The sequence below is a fragment of the Pipistrellus hanaki genome, assembly GCF_964339955.1.
Source record: "Pipistrellus hanaki genome assembly, chromosome: 3".
Taxonomy (NCBI): domain Eukaryota; kingdom Metazoa; phylum Chordata; class Mammalia; order Chiroptera; family Vespertilionidae; genus Pipistrellus; species Pipistrellus hanaki.
Window position 1 is genome coordinate 172,912,611 of NC_140505.1, and position 20,110 is coordinate 172,932,720.

The 20,110-nt window shown below is 40.4% G+C and overlaps 1 protein-coding gene across 1 annotated transcript in view; it reads left to right on the plus strand.

The window, feature by feature from the left end:
- The first annotated feature begins 8,112 nt into the window (after nucleotides 1–8,112).
- CFAP54 (cilia and flagella associated protein 54) overlaps nucleotides 8,113–20,110 on the plus strand; it is a 239,556-nt gene continuing 227,558 nt past the window's right edge. Inside the window, 3 exon segments of the mRNA XM_084878469.1 lie at nucleotides 8,113–8,449; nucleotides 16,920–17,025; nucleotides 19,619–19,762. Of these exon segments, the coding sequence (XP_084734595.1) occupies nucleotides 8,121–8,449; nucleotides 16,920–17,025; nucleotides 19,619–19,762 (579 nt within the window). The 5' untranslated portion in view covers nucleotides 8,113–8,120.

The following is a 20,110-nucleotide window of genomic DNA, read 5'->3' on the forward strand; positions in this document are numbered from 1 at the left end:
ATTTTAGTGTGTACGGGTCAGGGTACAACATTCATTCTATTGCATTCCACTCCTACCCCCTCAACTCACGTTCTTCTCATGTGTAAAATGCATTCATTTTGTCCCAACAGCTCCAAAAAAGCCTTAACTCATTCCAACATAAACTTTAAAGTCGAAAGTTCAAAGTCTCATCTAAATATCATCTCAATCAGATATGGATGAGACTGGAGGTATAATACATGCTGAGGCAACATTTCACTCCAGCTGTGAAACTTTGAAGCCAAACAAATTATGTGCTTCCAAAATACAGTGGTAGGACAGGCATAGGATAGACATTCTCATTCTGGAAAGGAGAAATAGACAAGAAGTAAAAAAGGAAAAATGACAGGTCCTAGGTAAATCCAAACCCTAACAGGGAAAACAACATTAAAGGCTTGAGGATAACCCTCTTTGGTTCCATTCCAAGCCCACTGAGGTGGCAACTCAATGGGACAACCCCACAGTAGCTCTTTGCCTGTGCCCCTTCCCCCCCTCCCCCCAACCCTTCATCCGTGGTGGTTCTCTACCCTGGGTAGGCATTTCTTTCCAGGCTGGGATATTGAGTCTCTGGTTCTTCCCCAAAGTCCCATTCTTTGAAATCTAGAAGAGGCAGCCATATGCACTTCTCCTGTGCACTCTGCACCCTGGCAGGGATGGTGCAGCACAGATGTTGCCAAAGTTTGTGGCCTGCCCCTGTGGAGAGGCAGCCAGGGGTGCCTGCTGGAGCTGCCTCTGGGGGCAGCTGCAGAGACCCTGTGTCCCTTGTTAGAAACGGCTCTACCCCCGGAACTCTGGTCTGGTATGGGAGCGCCTGCACTGAGGATCTCTGAGTTGCCTTTGGAGACATTCTTCCGTTGTCTTGAACGATAGCTCCTGGCTTCTGTTGAAATGGCTGAGCCACACTCATCTTCTTATCAAATGTTCCCTTGGCTACACTCTTAGTGTTCTTTTCCAAACACTTTTTATAATATAAATTGGCTGAGATGTTTCCAAATCTTTAAATTCTGCTTCCTTTTTCCTTGACAATTCCACCCTGAAGTCATTTTTTTCTTCTCACTTTTTACAATAAGCAGCCAGGAGGAGCCAAGCATCACCTTCAACACTGTGCTTAGAAACAGCTTCAGCTAAATATCCAGTTTCATTATTTGCAAGTTTTATCTTCCACAAGACATTAAAATATGAACACAATTCGGCCAAGTTCTTTGCCACTCGATAACACAGGATGGCCTTTCTTCCATTGGTCAATAACGGATTCCCCATTTCCATCTGAGACCTCTTCAAAATGGCCTTTACTACCATATGGCCTGATTTCTACCAACATTCTGTTCGCGATGACTTGGCCGTTCTCTTAGAACATCAAAGCTTTCTCTACAGCTCTCCTCTCTTCTTTCTGAGCCCTTACTTGAATTTCCCTTAACAGTTGTTCACAGCAAAATAGGCTTTCTCTAGCATGCACATCAAAACTCTCCTGACCTCTACTCATAACCCAGTTCCAAAGCCACTTTCATAGTTCAAGGTATTTATACAGCAATAACATGTCTCAGTACCAGAATCTGCATTAGTCAGGGTTTGCCAGAGAAATAGAACCAATAGGAACCCCCGCCCCCCCGCCCTCCCCGCGCCCCCCCCCCCACACACACACACACACACGAACTTGTATAACAAACTGATTCAACTGATTATGGAGGCTGAGCTGCTGAGTGGTCCCATGATCTGCTGTCTGCAGACTGGAGAACCAGGAAAGCTGGTGGTGTGATTCAGTCCAAGTTCAAAGACCTAGGGACTAAGATTGCGAGTGGTGTAAGTTCCAGTCTGAGACCAAGGACTTGAGAACTAGGAATGTCAGTGTCTGAGACGGAAGATAATGGATGTCCCAGGTCAAGTAGGGAGAGCAAATTGATGCTTCCTCTGCCTCCTTGTTCTATTTGGCCCTCAATGGCCTGGCTGATGCCCACCCATGTTGGTGAGGGAGGTCTTCTTTACTAAGTCTTTAGATTCAAATGTTAATATTTTGAGAACTACCTTCACAGACACACCCAGAAATCAGGATTTACTAGCTATCTAGGCATCCCTTAGCTCTGTCAGTGGACACATAAAATTAACCCTCATAGCTCCTGCCTCACTTCCCTTTTCTCTCATTCTTGTTTTCTGGGAGTTATACTACCAAATAAAGCACTAACAGTTAAGCTTTTGCCTCAAACCCTGTTATTTAGGGAACCCAAATAACCAGATATTTCGGTTAACACAGTAGGAGTGAGCTATAAAAAGTGCACCCTCAGAATGGGATTTTAGGGTTAAATCACCCACTGTCTAACAGCAATAGGGAGCCAATGGTGGTGGTAGATAGAGTGGTACTAACCCTTTGTATGCAATGATTTCACCCATAGTTTAATTGTGGTAGGCATATTTCTCATTTCCACCTGAGACCTCAGGTGCAAATGCCAGAAGGGTGGAATTGTCAAGGTAAGGGGAGATCAAATAGCTCTGGTGCTTAGTCAGTAGGGGGGCAATATTAAGTAAAGAGATTGTGATGTGGCTTCTTTTGAAGGCATTGAAAGTCTTGCCAATATAGTATATATACAGTCTTAGGGCAGTTAACTGACAATTTAAGACATGCTCTGAGAGTCAGAGCAGCTTTATTGCAGCTCAGGGCAACTTCAGGGAAGACTTGGCTGAAAATCAGGCCCCAGATCTGATTATATAGCAGAGATTCTAAAAGAAAACAAAACAAAACAAAAAAAAACAACAACAAAAAAACCACGGGCCCCAGAAACTGGAAATGGAGATATTTGGGTAGACAAGCTTAATAATTTTGAGCTTCTAAATTCCTCTGAGCTCTCCAGGCGGACAGAAATAGCCTCTAACCACTCGCCAAGAGCAACAGTTTCCGCTTGCCTGGGGGAACATACATTAACCTATCTAATCTGAAGCAGGTGCCTTTCAAGATGATTCCTGTTTTCCTCAAGATAATGCCTCCGACATCTTTCATTAGCTGCCTGGCTGAAAACCAAAGTCAGGTTTCAGCACAGCCTGAGCAGGAAAGTACAAGCTCTGCTTTGGGGAAAAAATAGCCCACATGCCAAAGGAATTGCAGGATCTGGCTAACAGGTAGGTATTCGCTGAAACTGGGGGAACATGTGTAGGAGGAGTGTATGCTGTTCTGTTAGACTAGCAGGACAGAATTCAAAGCTGGATAGTGCGGAATTAATTAACATGGGGGTACCTAATGATGATCCCGGATTCCTAATAACTGGAGATGGCTTCTCGATGCACAGATCTGATAATGTTCTACATCAAATGAGGTAGAGATGGTAGAACTTCCATGGCATCGAATGGAAGAAAGGGTCAGAAGTCTCAGCGAGGTGGGAATGGTAGAGAGGATTTATTAGGTATGTGCTTAGAACCCGCCACTTGGCTATGTTTCCTGGGATGGTCTGAGGGTATTTCCTTCATGGAGGATGTAGGAATGAAACAATGAGAGGAGCACTAGCACCTTTGGAGAAGTTGTACACACCAGGGTTGATAGTAGAAGATTTTGTGATGAAGTTTAGCTTCACAACATTAGTGGGGAAGATATAATTCCAGAACAGCAAAGGCCAGGTGGTAGCAGTTAACAAAGGCTACTAATGTAATCATCGTAAGGCCAGCCAGGCCACAGTGACAATGAAATTGCCTTTGCCTACAGTAGGGGTGGGGGTCCTTTTATCTGCCAAGGGCCACTTGGATATTTATAACAGCGTTCTGGGCCATATAAAATTACCAACTTAAAAATTAACCTGCTATATTTGTCCAAAAATCTATTGCCTGGATAAGGCCAGAACAAAAGTTTTTGCAGGCCGTATATGACCCACGGGCTGGATGTTCCTCACCCTTGACTTACAGAGATGGCTATCTGGTGGTAGCTAATGGATCGAGGTATTAAACGGGCAAGATGAATAAGCACACAACGAAGATGCTGCTCCACATGTATAATCAGAAAACTCAAAATGTTACCCGTCCAAAGTCCATGTGCCCAACACTCTGAAAGGCCAAAACTGAAAATGTCAGACGTGGGGGAGTAAAGTAAGATTTATTAATGGGGAAAACACCAACCAAGAAGATGGAAGACCTCATCCTCAAATCCATCTGAAGGAAGTACTGAGTTCAGGCTTCTTTTATATCAAGGGAAGGGGAAATGGGCAGGATAAGGAGTGATTGATGCCAGCAGGCATCTGAGAAAGATGGTGCTAGTTGATGTAGGTCTGAAGATGAGGTTCCTGCAAATCTTTGGTAAACAATGTGTGCTTTCCTTATCTCCTCGGGAGAGACGCTATCTGGGAAGGGGCTGTTTCGTAAAACTCAAGCTGAAAGCAAAATTCCTCTAATGAGTAGCATGTCTATATGTAAGACTAAGCAGAAGCTATAGCCTGAAGGTCATGGAACAGGCAGGCCTGAGCAAGATGAAGTCAGAGAGGCTGAACATTTCACTCGGTTACAATGACATTGCAAGCGAACATCTGATATCAATTGCTGCAATGGAAAACAGTGGTTCCTCATTTGGTTCCAGATCTTAAGCAGTTCATAAACTCAGATATAACCTGCCGCACTCCAATCCATCTAAAATACATAAAATACAGACTAGATCATGCTCTTCTCCACTTAGGAACTTTTCGTAGTTCCCAAGTAAATAATTATATTAGCAAACATTTCCATAGCACTTACTATGTGCCAGGCACCATTTTATGGGTTTTACATATATTAACTCATTTATTTCCAAACAAAGCAAAATTATGAGGTAAGTAGTATTATTATTTCACCCTCATTTTACAGATGAATAAACCAAGGCACAGTGAGGCTAAGTAACTTGGAAAAACTGAGGATTCAAACCATGTTTTCAGGCCCCTCAATTTGGGCTTTACCCTCTCTGTTACACTGTTTTCCTAAGACTCCCCACTGAATAGAGAACCAAGTTAAAATTTCTTAGCACATCTTCCATCTACCTACTATATTTAATAATGTTTCTCTTTCTGTCCTTTTTTTTTTTTTTTTTTTTTTTTTTTTTTCCTGCCTTTGGATCTATTGCAGTTTGTGGTTTACCACAATGGACAGATTACTTATGTAATTTGCTGTTTATATTTATGACTGTATCTTACTCAGGCTTTTCTATCATTCAGGGATAACCTTCTAAATGTTTTATCTTATAACTTTTCATTTTCATTGATTTGAGTCATCCTGTATGCCAGTTGTTAGGCTGGGGTGCTAGGTCATCACAGCAAATAGGCAAATCCCTGTTGCAAGGGTCTTCCTGTTAATGAGCGGCAATTACTGTCCAGGGCTAAATCATCACCTCTTCTACCATCCTCGGTTCTCTTTCCAGTTCCAAGCTCCATGTTGAGACTCTCTTAGCATTTTCTAACCCTCCATCACAGCACATTTCACAGAATGTCATTTTTTTTTTTTAATTTTAATTTTAATTGATTTCAGAGAGGAAGGGAGAGGGAAAGAGAGATGGATAGAAACATCAATGATGAGAGAGAATCATTAATGGGCTGTGTATTGCACATACCACACTGGGGACTGAGCCCTCAATCTTCTATGTACCCTGACTGGGAATCCAACCATGACTTCCTGGCACATAGATCGATGCTCAACATTGAGCCATGCCAGCTGGGCTCATAACATATCTTTTTTTCTTTTTTTTTTTTTTTAATATATTTTATTGATTTTTCACAGAGAGGAAGAGAGAGGGATAGAGAGTTAGAAACATCGATGAGAGAGAATCGTCGATCAGCTGCCTCTTGCACACCCCCTACCAGGGATGTGCCTGCAACCAAGGTACATGCCCTTGACCGGAATCAAACCCGGGACCTTTCAGTCCGCAGGCCGACGCTCTATCCACTGAGCCAAACCGGTCCCGGCTCATAACATATCTTTTTATCATGGTTAGTTGCGTGTCATCTGCTTCTTGTAGGAAATGGGTGGATTCATTTATTCATTGTATGTCACCCATGGTTGCTGAATGAAGGGATGAAGAAGTTAAAAAATAAAGTCTACATGAGATGGTGAGGTGGCAAGGGGAGAACTTATGCTTTTAAAAATATACCATATTTATATGTACATATTTGGGATGGTGCAAATGATTAAAAGCTAAATTGGGAATAGAAAGAGTATTAACTTTATTATTTCTTTCTCTAATAGTTGCTTTAGATGAACAAAGGCTCTTGGAAGGGCAAAAAAGAGCCCTGCAGCCTACAAAGACACTAATTATAAGGAAGAAGCAGTTTACATTATTTATAAGGAGCCTATTTACATTCCTTATCCCTGTCAGACACAATAGTTGCAGAGCTCCATCCTTTTACTACAGTGAACACAATAAAGCAAAGTGACAAGGAAAGAAAAAAGATATTCTAATAGCTGCATTTCATTACAAGAAAGATAACACCTCAAATATTTTTAAAAAAATGCTTCCAATATAAATCTAAATGGAAGAAAAACTCATTTTACCACGATGATGATTCAGAGTATAGCACCCACTTAAGTTATTCAGACAAGCTCCAAAATCTACTGAAGGTTAAGCATTGTTAACAGTATGTGCAAGGAGAAAAATGACTAAGATGCAATGTTTCATAATTCAAGTATTTGAAATTAATTAGTCACATTTCCTTTACCAGTGACTTTGAAATGTGCTTGCGCTATGACTGACTAAGGTTGTGAGAGCAACTAGGTCATGGGAGAAAAATCCCAACTTTATCTGTTTTATTTTTATTTTCTTTCCTCCTCTCTGGTCACTTCCATTTAGTTTTATCTGGCAGTTTCACTTTCATCAATATAATTATAGCTAGTACTCAGTGGCAAATTACACCAGCCTTTTATCCTAACTGGACAAGTCTGTTATGTAAGAACAAGGATCAGAAGAGAAAGATTTGCCAAGCTGATTGAAAAAAGAGAGAGAGATTTAAAAATACTTTTTTGTAAATGTCCCCAAAAGAAATATTTTTAGGGCTATATTTTTAAAAGTCTTGCCACTGGTACACGTTAATGTCCAATAGTTAAGATTGAGTAAAATGCACTTTAATTTAGAATATAGTGATCATTAGGATATGTTTGAAATACAAATGAGTCAATATAAAGTAGCCATAATTGTTAGACACTGACATCACTCCCACAGTTATAAACCTCAAGAGACAAACAGAGGGAAGAGAATGAACCAGTTGCATGTACTTGATTTTTAAATTGCTTGTCACATATTTTTAAAATTTCAATTTGATTGATACACTTAGTGTTTTGGATATGGTCCATACAGCCTCTTCATTTTGAGCAGCCTGGCATCAAAAGGCTTTGAAGTCAGAAGGCTAAGACCCGGTTGGTACCTGACTCCAGGGTTTACTCTGATTTTGGTCAAATGACCAAACCTCTGTAAACATTTGTTTCGTCTACTATGAAAGGGAGATACTAAATAATACCTTAAGTTGTGAATCTATCCTATGGACTAAGATAATGTTTCAAATGTTTAGAACAATGCCTAGTGCATATTAATGATGATAATCATCATTATTAAGCGGTCTAAATTAAAAAAAAAGGTATATTGCCGAAGCCGGTTTGGCTCAGTGGATAGAGCATCGGCCTGCCGACTGAAGGGTCCCAGGTTCAATTCCGGTCAAGGGCATGTACCTTGGTTGTGGGCACATCCCCAGTAGGGGGTGTACAAGAGGCAGCTGATTAATGTTTCTAACTCTCTATCCCTCTCCCTTCCTCTCTGTAAAAAAATCAATTATATATATGTGTGTGTGTGTGTGTGTGTGTATATATATATATATATATATATATATATATATATATATATATAATTGATATATATGGTATAGTTTGAATCTGTAAGTTTTAAGTTTTGTTTTGATTCTATTCGTGGACTGCCTAGAACCTTCATCCTCCCCACATATCCCGCCCCCCAAACCTTCAGGGGTATCCATTGCTTTCTGGACCTGGCTCTTTCCATCCTTCGCCCTCCAGGGGCCACTGTGTTTCCCCGGAAAGCGCGCTGGTTGGATGCCTGGTTGCCAGGACACCGTTGCCAGGCAACCGCGTCTGTACACTCTGGTGCTGCCGGCCAGGGTCTAGTGGACATGGCGGCGCTCCGCCGTACCTCGACGGCCTCGTCCAGCTTGTCGGTGATCTCGGGGTCTCCGCCAGGACTGCCGGTGCCCCTGCTTCCCGTCTCCGACACGGTCTCCAAGTCTCCCCTGCAGTCCAAGACCAGCTCCCAGGACTCGCTGCCCAGCTCCCCCTGCGGCGAGGACGCGCTGCCCCTCGCCGTGTTCTATGGGCCGCTGGACGCTAAAAACCCGCTCCTGGCCTCCCTGGAGAAGGAGATACAGGAGTTGCTGGGCTTCCTGAAGAGAAAGAAAGCTTTATCGACCACGGAGGAGAAGAAGCACGAGTTCAACCGGCGTGGGTGAGCGGAGGCGGGGCGCTGGCGGGAGGGGGACGGGGCGGGGGAGAAGGCCGCTGGGGGCGAGGAGGGGGTGCCAGGGAGAGTTCAGATGGGGAGGTTGCTGGTGGTCCCTGAGCTTGGACCGCCCGGGTCCCTGGATCTGTCCACAGAGTTTAAGAAGTGGAGACTTTTCCATCCTTAACTGTATCTTTGCTTCCTGCTTGGGCCAGTGTTTCTTATTCCTTGTTTCTGAGTGTCTCCCCATTGCTACTCCAGACCAGTACCTTTTAGGCTCGCTCACGGGTTTTGCAAGTTTCCTGGCTGTGGAGACAGTTTTGTGCAGGGAGGAAAAGGAGTAACTTTGAGGTCGTTGACGTTCTTGAAAAAGTTCCTGAGGCCATGAGGCATGCCATTGTGTGAACATGCGCTTTTAATTCCATTTTTATAGTCTGCTTAGGACCACAGTGACCTTTTCTTGATTTTTGCGACACATTCGGCACATCTGTTTGCCGTTTGGGGGTTTCTATCACTATGTTATTATCTCAAACTGCAAACTACCTTTTCTGTTTACGGTACTGTCTTTTTCCTCCCAGTCAAAATACAGTGCAAACTGCACAGCTATAAACCTAGACACATGGCAAAGAACACCAGAATAGTGAATCGTTTCAACTGATATTTCTATCTGTGCATTTAAAATAAAAAAGTAGATGCCGAAGCCGGTTTGGCTCAGTAGTAGAGCATTGGTCTGCGGACTGAAAGGTCCCAGGTTTGATTCTGGTCAAGGGCATGTACCTTGGTTGTGGGCACATCCTTGGTAGGCGGTATGCAAGAGGCAGCTGGTCGATGTTTCTCTCTCATCGACGTTTCTAGCTCTATATCTCTCTCCCTTTCTCTCTGTTAAAAATCAATAAAATATATTAAAAAATAAGATTATCAAACAATAAAAAATAAATAAAATAAAGAAGTAGATTTAAATTATGTTTATTCTTCTTTCATGTCTTTATTTATTGAGCACCTACTATATACATCAGGTACTGTACTAGGAAAACATCAAATTAGCAAAATATATAAACATTTGTACCCTCATGAAACACATTATTTTTTGTGACTACAGATGGCTACTAAACACATATGTAAGGAAATTATTTCACAAGGAGGTAGTGGTGGGGAGAAAATTAGAGCAGGTAGTGGGGATGGGGGGGGGGGCACGGATATGGGATGAGTGTTGAGATTTAAAATTGGGTGATAGAGCCCTAAACTTGGGTAATAGAGCCCCACTGGTTTAGCTCAGTGGATAGAATGTCGACCTGCGGACTATAGGGTCCCAGGTTCGATTCCGGTCAAGGGCATGTACCTTGGTTGGGGGCACATCCCCAGTGGGGGGTGTGCAGGAGGCAGCTGATCGATGTCTCTCTCTGATTGATGTTTCTAACTCTCTATCTCTCCCTTCCTCTCTGTAAAAAATCAATAAAATATATTTTAAAATTGGGTGACAGGGGAGGTGGTCAGGGAAGGTCAGGAAAAGTGGCCCTTGAGAAAGATGAGCAGAGATGGTAGCAAATGTTGAGTATTTCTGTAGAAAGGACTTGCCAAGCAGGAAGACTGGCAAATGTGAAGGTCCCCGGATTAGACCGTGACTATGGGAAGAACTGGTTTCTGGCAGGAGCGAGGGAAATCGTGATTTTAGTATTTAGATATATTCAGATTGAGATGCGATTCAACATTCAGGCAGAGCCATTATGTAGATACTTGAACATTTGGATCTGCAGGTTAGAGAAGATATACAGTTGAGATTTGTCAGCATATGGATGATATTTAAATGGTGGTGCTTAATGGAATAGTTGAGGGAGGGAGTGGGTAGAAAAGAGGAGAGTCCAAGGAGTGACCCCTGGGGTACTTGAACATTGACCATGGTGGGAGGGGAGGATAAAAAAAAAATTGGCAGAGATTTAAAAGAGTAACCAAGGAAGTCAGAAAAAATCAGTAAGTGTGTGATGTATTGGAAACCAGGTAAAGAAAATGTCCCAATACCCTAACCGGTTTGGCTCAGTGGATAGAGGGTCAGGATGGAGCGTGGGCCTGCAGCCTGAAGAGTCCCAGGTTCGATTCCAGTCAAGGGCATGAACCTTGGTTTGCGGGCACATCCCTAGTAGGGGGTGTTGCAGTGTTGCAGGAGGCAGCTGGTAGATGTTTCCCTCTCACTGATGTTTCTAACTCTCTATCCCTCTCCCTTCCTCTCTGTAAAAAATCAATAAAATACTTTTTTTTTTTTTTTTTTTTTAAAGAAAGTGTCCCAAGGAGGATGCGGTGATTGATCAACTGTGGCAAATCCCGATGATGGGCCAAGTAATATGAGAACCAGGAATCAGCCAAGGAGAGCACATTACACACCTAAGCTATATGTATTTGTATTTAAAATATTTCCGTGTTTGTGCCTTAGCTAGCACTTTATCTTTCCATCTCCACTGCCAAAATTCCAGTTCAAACCACCACCATCTTGGATTTTCCCTGCAGCTACTCGATGCTCAGACATATCCTTCACATAGCAGTCAGGGCAACCTTTATGAGAAAAAAAATCACTCACTCCGATATTTAAAGACTTCTGATTGCCTTCCCTTGCTTTTTAGAATAAAATTGAGACTTCTTCTGATTTCCCCAGAGTCTGAGGATCTGGCCTTGCCTGCCTCCCTCATCTCAGCTCATCCTCACTTGTCTCAGGGCTCTCCAGGGACACAGATTCGACTGTTTCTCACCCTGGGGAGTTAGTATTGGCTGCCGCCTTTGTCTGAAATATTCTTGCTTTAGCTTTTCAAATATTTAGTTGGTTCCTTCTCTTCCTTTAGGTCTTAGCTCAGTTGTTAACTTCATAGAGTGGCCTTTCATACCTAATTCAGGTTTGTCCATCAGTTTCCATTGTTTATTTTTGTTGTGGGCTGTCTGTCTCCACCATTAGAATGTAAACTCCCTGTAACTTTTGAGTGATGTGTCTCTTTTTCACTGCTCTATCTCCAGCGACCATCCTGGACATAATAAACACTCAATGCATATTTGCTATTGAAAGAATTCAAGGGTTATTATCCTTGCATTTCAATAATCGTTAGTGTTATATATGGGAAAGTAGACCTGGATCAGTCAATAAATACAGGACCTGCCCCATCTTTAAACAGACAATTATTAGAGGGTCACACATGTTAAGGATTGGCATGGACCTTAGCAATCTAACCTCTCCTACAAATTAGGTATTTATTTTTTCATACAACAGTTTTAACTGAGTGTCTGTTATGTGCCAGGCACTGCCGCCTAGTCATGAGGTGTACAGTGGTAAACAAAATAGATATGGGAATCTGTGCTCATGGAGCTTGCAGTCTGGAGAGGGACATAGGCTTCCAATGAGTCATTAAGTCAACACAGAAACAGCAAGTGCCACGCAGGGAGAAGTTACTGAGCACTTACCTGTGCCAGGCATTGTACGAGGTGCTGGGGATACTGCAGTGAACCAGACAAAAATCCTCGCCCTCTTGGTGCTTCTATTCTAGAGGAGGAAATAAGATAATAAACATGTTAAACAAGTCTATTTTATGGTGACCTAGAAAGTGATACATGGCTGAGGAGGAAAATGAAAGAGCGGAAGGGTTACGGGATGGGAGACAGGAGGTTGTCATTTTCAATAAGGTTGTAGGAACAGAGGCTTGAGCGGAGGCTTCAAAAGAACACAGCAGGGACATTTCAAATGAATGGCGAGGGCAGTGACATTAAGCCGAGATTAGAAGCATGGCTGGCAGTTGACCAGGCAAGGAGAGAGGATAAATAGAGAGAACCAAGCATGTGGAAAGATCTTGGCAGGAGAGAGTCAGGGACTTTGGAGGGATGGACAGAAGCTCATTGAGCATAGCTTGCTGAGTGTAGGTGCAGTGGCATGAGGTGAGATCAGAGGAGTAGATAGGGCTCTGGAAGGGTTGAGAGGCCATTTATAGAATTTGTGTTTATTCCGAGTGCCATGAGAAGCTATTGGATAGTTTGGGGGAAGGTATTAACCTCATGTGATTTTGTTTTAAAATATTATTTTGGTGGTCTTGTTCAAATGGAGCAAGAATGACAAGGTGGAGTCCAGTTAGGAATACAGGAGGTAGGATTTGCTTTTCTAAAATATTTGACAGATGGTTATTTTTTTACAATCAACATTTGTTTCCTTTTGTAACTGTAAGACCTCCCATAGCATAAAAATTCATAGTCTTCAAAATGTAGATTTTGATCAGACCAACAATGTCATTAGATTTAGAGTCTGATAAATTTTTAAAAGGTGTGCTAAACATAAGTTTTAGATATTTGGTGTATATAATTGTGCATTTCTATTTTAGAAAATCCTAAATATTCAGCAGCAGCTATAATCAATCAGCAATCCAAACTATATTAACATTCTTTTCTTAAATGATGTATATTATATAGTCTGTGCTATATTTTCCATGTTTAATCATTATATAAGCCATTCCCAACGATCAGTCTTAACTTGATCTTAGGGTTCAATGAAAAAAAGAAAAAGAAAAGAAAGTTCTTTTATTATATAACCTTGATTGAATTAACAAAGCTGGTATTTTTCTTTTATGAGTAACAAACCTAGTCATCATTATGTCACCCATAAGGTTTGGAAGAATTATCTCTTTCATCTACATAATTTATGGGTTGGAGGGATTGAGCAAAAAAAGAAAAAGAGAGAATCATGGACATGCACAGCAGTGGGGTGATTGCGGGCGGGTGGGGGTGGGTGGGTGGGTGGAGGTGAAAGGGCAGAGAAGGGATAAATGGTAATGAGAAAAATAAAATAGAAATTTAAAAAGAATTCTAGCAAGATGGCGATTTTTTTGGATTTCTTATATTTATTCTACTATTGTAGCATTTCATGAAGCATCAAATGAAACAGAAAAAGGTAAAATAAACAAAACTCAAAAAGCTTCTACTTTTTAAAACTTCTGTGGGCTATATTTGCCACACTATTTGTTTAGCATTGTTACTTAGTACTTGTTTCATGTGTATATTTTTTAGCTGCTAATATTATTACTCAGACCAGGAAGGCAGGGGTACCCTAGGTCCCTACTTCCCTTGTCATTCAATCAATATCATTTCATTACCTTAACAAATTAATTGACATTTTGTTTAGGTTCTATTATTAATATCCCAACAGGTATATCAAAGTACTAGAACCATTTTCAGTCCTTCACTTTAGATTCCTGTCTGTATAAGTTATTTTGGGCTTCCGTACAATTGCTATACATTATCTCTCTTAAAAAGCAGAACTGTATTTTCTCACAGTTCTGGAGGCTAGATTTCCCAGATCAAGGTTTAGAAGGGTCAGTTTCTGGTGAAGAGTTCTCTTTCTAGCTTACAGATACCTACTTTGTACTCATATAACCTTTCCTCTGAGGAAGTACAGAGAGAAGGAAGAGGTAGAAAGGGAAAGAGGAAGGCAGGGAGAGAGGGAAGGAAGAAGAGAAAGAGAACTAGAGTAAGCTCAAGTGCTCTCTGGTGTCTCTTCTTAGAAGAGCATTAATCCATAAGACCGTCCTTATCTGGAAATGTATGATGGGATTGGACAACTGTCAAGGGAAATTTGCATTTTTCCTAGAGGCATTTATAATGACTGAGAGAGTGAGAAGGAGTAATTGTTAACTCAGTGAATGAACAAAATAAGCAGTGATCTGCTACTCCTTGAAACTTTGATTAGAAACTATGTTGAGAATACTGTATGCTTTGTTTTTGTTTTGCTTGGTGGAATGAAGCATCACCCTAAATGGACTGATTAGGTATTTGAATTCTTAGACTATCTATAAAAAAGAATAAAATAAAACCAAGAAAATTTTTTCCCTATTCATTCAGCCATTAATTCATTGTTTCAACAAATATTTATTGTGTACCTACATATACTATATTCACTACTCTTGGAGCTTGGCAATAAATAATAAAGTTGAAGTCCTTGGAAGGCTCAGTTAAATATGTACTTAGTTAAGAGTATGAATACACTAAGCCTCAGTTTTATAAACTGTATATTTGGGATATTAATATTACCCATCTTAGGGTTGATGTGAAAATGCAATGGAACAAAAAAAAAGCATATTAGCAAAAGATTCAGAGTAGCTAACATAATATTGAAAACAAAGTTGGAGGACTGACAATTGCTGACTTTAATCAAGACTTACAATAAAACTGCCGAAACCGGTTTGGCTCAGTGGATGGAGCGTCGGACTGCGTACTGAAAGGTCCCGGGTTCGATTCCAGTCGAGGGCATGTACCTTGGTTGTGGGCACATCCCCAGTGGGGGGTGTGCAGGAGGCAGCTGGTTGATGTTTCTCTCTCATTGATGTTTCTAACTCTCTATCCCTCTCAATTCCTCTCTGTGTAAAATCAATAATAATAATAAAAAAGACTTACTATAAAACTACATTAATTGAGTGTGGTGTTGCTAAAAGTGAACAAGTAAAAGGAACAGAGCAGAGAGCCCAGAGATAGGCACACATAAATATAGTCAACCAACTTTTGAGAAAGGAGCAAATGCAATGCAATGGCGTAGAGATACTCACTTCAACAAATGGTACTATCAATAGAACAACTGGATATCCACCTGTAAAAAAAAAAAAAAAAAAAAAAGTGAATCTAGACAGAGACCTTATACTATTCCCAGAAATGAACTCAAAGTGGCATGATCCATGAAAGAAAGAATTCATAAGCTAGACTTCATTACAATGAAAAATTTATGCTTTGTAAAAGTCACTGTCGAAAGATAAGAACCAAGCAGCCTCAGATTGGGAGAAAAAAATTGTAAAAGATATATCTGATAAAGGACTATTATCAAACTATATTGGTACAAAAAGCTTTTAATACTCAATAGTAAGAAAAAACAACCTGGTTAAAAGAGTGGGCCAAAGACCTTAGCAGACCAGAGAAGATATACCAATGGCAAGTAAACCTAAAAAGAGATTCTTCACATTATATATCATCTGGGAGATGAAAATTAAAATAATAACACAGCACTACACATTTATTAGAATGGCTACAATCTGGAACATTGACAACAACAAACACTGTTGAGGATATGGAGAAACAGGATCTCTCATTGCTGGCAAGTACAGCCACTTTGGAAGATAGTTTGATGTTTTTTTTTTTTTTTTTAATATATTTTTATTGATTTTTCACAGAGAGGAAGAGAGAGGGATAGAGAGTTAGAAACATCGATGAGAGAGAATCATCGATCAGCTGCCTCTTGCATACCCCCTACTGGGATGTGCCCGCAACCAAGGTACATGCCCTCCTCGACCGGAATCGAACCCGGGACCTTTCAGTCCGCAGGCCGACGCTCTATCCACTGAGCCAAACCGGTCCCGGCTGATTTTTTTTTTTTTTTTTACAAAATTAAATATATTCTGGTAAACTGTTCTCTTTGGTATTTGCTAGAAGGAGTTGAAAACTTATGTTTATATGTCAGTCTGTACATGGATGTTTATAGCAGCTTTATTCAAATGGACAAACTTGAGAGCAAATAAGACGTCTGTCAGTAAGTGAAAGGATAAGTACACTGTGGTACGTCCAGACAATGGAATATTATTCAGTGCTAAAAGGAAATGTGCTATCAAGCCATGAAAAAGCATGGGGGAATCTTAAATGCACATTATTTAGTGGAAGAAGCCAGTCTGAAGAGGCTATCAACTGTATGATTTCAACTGTATGACAATATGAAAAAGGCAAAACCATGGAGAGTATAAAAAGATGAATGGTTATCTGGGGTTGAGGGTAGGGAGGAATTCAGAGCACAGAGGATTTTTAGGGCAGTGAATAGTAATATCATACGTTTGTCAAAACGCATAGAATGTATAATACCAAGAGTAGACCCGAATGTAAGCTCTGGACACTGGGCAATAATGATGTGTCAATGTAGGTTCATCAGTTGTAACTATTGTACCACTCTGGTGGGGGTTGTGGATAATGGGGGAGGCTGTGCATGTGTGGGGGCAGGAGGTATACAGGGAATCGCTATACCTTTTCTCAATTTTTTTGTGAACCTAAAAATATCTATTTTATAAAAATGCATATAAGAAGCTCCCATTAGTGCTTTACATAAAAGCAATAATTTTAACTATAGTTACAATCTATCTATATATAAATGCCTAATATGCAAAGTATCCTCTCAGGAGTTTTGACCAACTGGGAGTTCAATCACTTGCTATGATGTGCACTGACCACCAGGGGGCAGCATAGAATGAAGGAAGGCCCTGGCCAGCAGCCAGCAGCCGGGGAATGGAGGCCCTGGCTGGCAGCTGGCAGCTGCTAGGGACCCTACCCAGGCATGAATTTTGTGCACCGGGCCTCTAGTTTATTAGTAATTAGACATTAACAGAAAGGCACATTGGAAAGACTTAGCACCAGGTAAGTTTTTAAGGATTGCGTGCTAACTAATTGAACTTTCCTACTGTAATGATATAATTTTATTTTATGATTCTTACAGTGCCATCTCTTTGTTTAATATCTGGACCAAATACGCACCCCGGCTACCTGCTGCCTATTACAACGAAAAGCTTCTGAAGGTTGGAGATAGCCTCTGCGAAATGAAAGTAAGTGCCTCCGGAGTAAAAAGAGCCTACATGACACTCATTTGGCTAATTACATCGTATTTGGCTGATACCATACCTATTTTACATGATTCGATTATTATTGCCATTTAGAAAAGAATAAATGAATTCATAAAATTTTAACCAAAAAAGTGTGTTTTTTTTTTTGTTTTTTTTTTTTTATTTTGTAGTTGAGATTTTTCAGAGGTGAGCCATTTGTGAACAGAAAGACAGCTGCCTGGGGATGGCTAGGAGCATAGGCCCTAGCTCACAGAGGGTGTGGTAGGCGCCCAACAGGAAATGCTGAGTCATCATGTTCCTTTGGTATACAAAGGAGCCCAGACACCACTTCCTGTTATTTTTCACAGGGTTGGCCTTACCCAGCAGACAACTCTCATGGCTTTTGGTCTTGCTGCTGTGTTGCCTGTGTCCCAGTGGCTGTTTTAATGACTTTCAATTCCTTGTTAATGTTCTGCGGAATGTACATATAGCAGTCATTCCATACATGCCCTCTTTCTTGCTCAGCATGGTATTCCAAATGGAGTTTGCCCCTATTTCTAGTTCCACATCAGTGCCCGGGTCTTAGATTGCTGTGGACTCATGGACTTGCTAAGACTACACACATACCATCGCTGACTTTTCAGTGAATGATAATGTAAGTTTTCCCTTCAGTTCTGGCATAGGCCCCAATTACTCCAAGTTAAATATGAGTTTTTGGCTCATCTAGGACCCTTGGACCAAGATTTATTTTATCCAAAGTGACTGTAGGCCAGACATTGGCCGAATATAGTGTCTTTCTCAATCTTTAATTTCTCAGCGTCATTTTCTTTCTACATTTCTATTTTCTGGACTTGAATCCTTTGGTTTAGGAGGGAAGTTTATCAAATAGAGGATAAGATGAAAAAGAGCTTTCATAATGAAGAACTAAGATCTATTTTCTGCTGTCAAAATGAGAGAATCACCTTAGCTCCATGGCAACTGGACCATGGTTCTTAGAAACTTGAACATACAGTTTGGAAAACTATAGGAAAAATAAAATGATGAGTTCCCACTTGTAAGCTATATTTATGTGAAGTGGAATAACAGTTTTGACAAGAATTAGAAGAGTGTTCCCCCTCCATTTTTTATGCTTCTCCTCAATAGAAGGAGCTGGTGATATACAGCACAGTTTGGGGGTTGTTTGAGGAATATCCAGGTGGGTAAAGAGTATATTGGTGGAGGAAGGAGGAAGGAGCATGTGAGAAGTTGATAAAACAAGTGGATGATAAGTAGTGACTAAGGAGTCAGAATATTTCAGAGAGGTGTATATATTAGATATTTTAAAATTTGGTTGAAGGAAGCAAATGAAATGTTTTAAATACTTTTCACTGATGGGAAAGTGGACTGATAAAGAAGATATTTGTAATCCTGAAAATGAACTTGACTTGTTACTTTGGTTTTAGAATTTCTTTATTTTAGTTGCAGTAAAGATCATTTTGTTAGAATACTCTTGTTTGGAACATAGATTCGAATTCATTATAGGAATCAAGTTAGAACAGAAAAGAACCAGAATTAATTAGTGACCAGTAACAAACAAGTCAATAGAAATAGAAACAAAACAGCATTTGATTGTGGATGCCTCCCAAGGGGCTAGGTAATTTGAAAGGCATTTGTTTGTCCTGGACACACAGTTACAGGAGAGGAAGCTGAGTAAGGGTTGCAACAGACACATACTTCAGAGCCCTACTCACACCCACTTCTCTGAAACTCTCCAGATCAACTGCGCCTTGGGGGCTACAGAAATGAGGCATATGACTTTATAATGGGAATATAAGCATGACTTAAAACTAACAAAATCATAACTAACAATAGCTCAGACTTTTTTGGCTTGACCTGATGCAGTTTCTGAGACTGTTGAAAGATCAAAGGGAGATTTAGCCAGCTCATGTGTGTTTTTCTCTTCTTCCTCTCTTTCCCCTCCCTTTGCTTTCTCTCACCTGTCCTTCCTCTCCCCTTCTCCCTCCCCTCCTTCCTTCTCTTTATCTCCCCTCCCTCCCTCCCTCCCTTCCTCCCTCCTTTCCTCCCTCCCTTCCTTCCTTCTCTGTTTCTCTTGCCGTTCTCTTCCTCGTTCCCTTTTTTTCTTCCTCATTCTCTCTTTCTCTCCCTTTTCCCCTCCCCATCTTTGTATTTCCTTCTTTGTTTAGAGCTTGGGAAGTATCAGAAAAGCAAGACTAGTAACACAACTCATCTCCCTCTCTGACTGAGGAGGTGGATTACCATCAAGATGATATTGAATTTGGGGATATTCTCATCTTTAAGGTTATAATAGTCTTATCTCACAATAGGAGAATTAAATGAAATAATACACATGAATAGGAGAATTAAACAAAATAATACACAATATCTATCACATAATGTGTGTTTGGAAATGATAATGGTAGTAATAGTGTAATGGTGGTAGTAATAGTGGTAATAATCAAGATTGCTATTATTTACAATAATTTAAGTAGTACCTAGTGTTAATAATTTAATAATTAATGTAATTTTAATATTTGTAAGACATTTAATAAGAAAAATGCTATTTTGAAATTTTCATCAAGTGTTCTTTTTATTTTAGGAGTATAAATTGGCCCTTTTACAGTGCTATGGAAGATACCTTCAGCAGTTCAGTATCAGCTTTGATGAGAGCATAGCAGATATACAACAATTCAAAACTGTCTTTTTTCCAAATGGCGTTGAAGACCAAACTGCTGCAAATACAGTAAGATGAAAGCAGCTAAAATTGCTATAAGTTATGATTAGCTATGCAATATATCCTCTTGTTGATAGCTTCTAAATGTCTTTCCTGTGTTTAGCATAGCATTTACTTGTGTGCTACAAGTTGCTTAATAAATGTTTTCAGTGCTAGATAAGAAGGGACACTTATTAGACTTTACGAAGATGCTTTGGAGATTGCGTCACTCTAATCACGCATTCATCCAGCAGACAGTTGTCATTACAATAACGAATATTTGCAGGGTACTTTCATTTTAAAAACTTAAAACATCTGATCCTCACATTTACTGTGTGAGTTAGATACTATTATTATTTTTATTTTACAAAAGAGAAA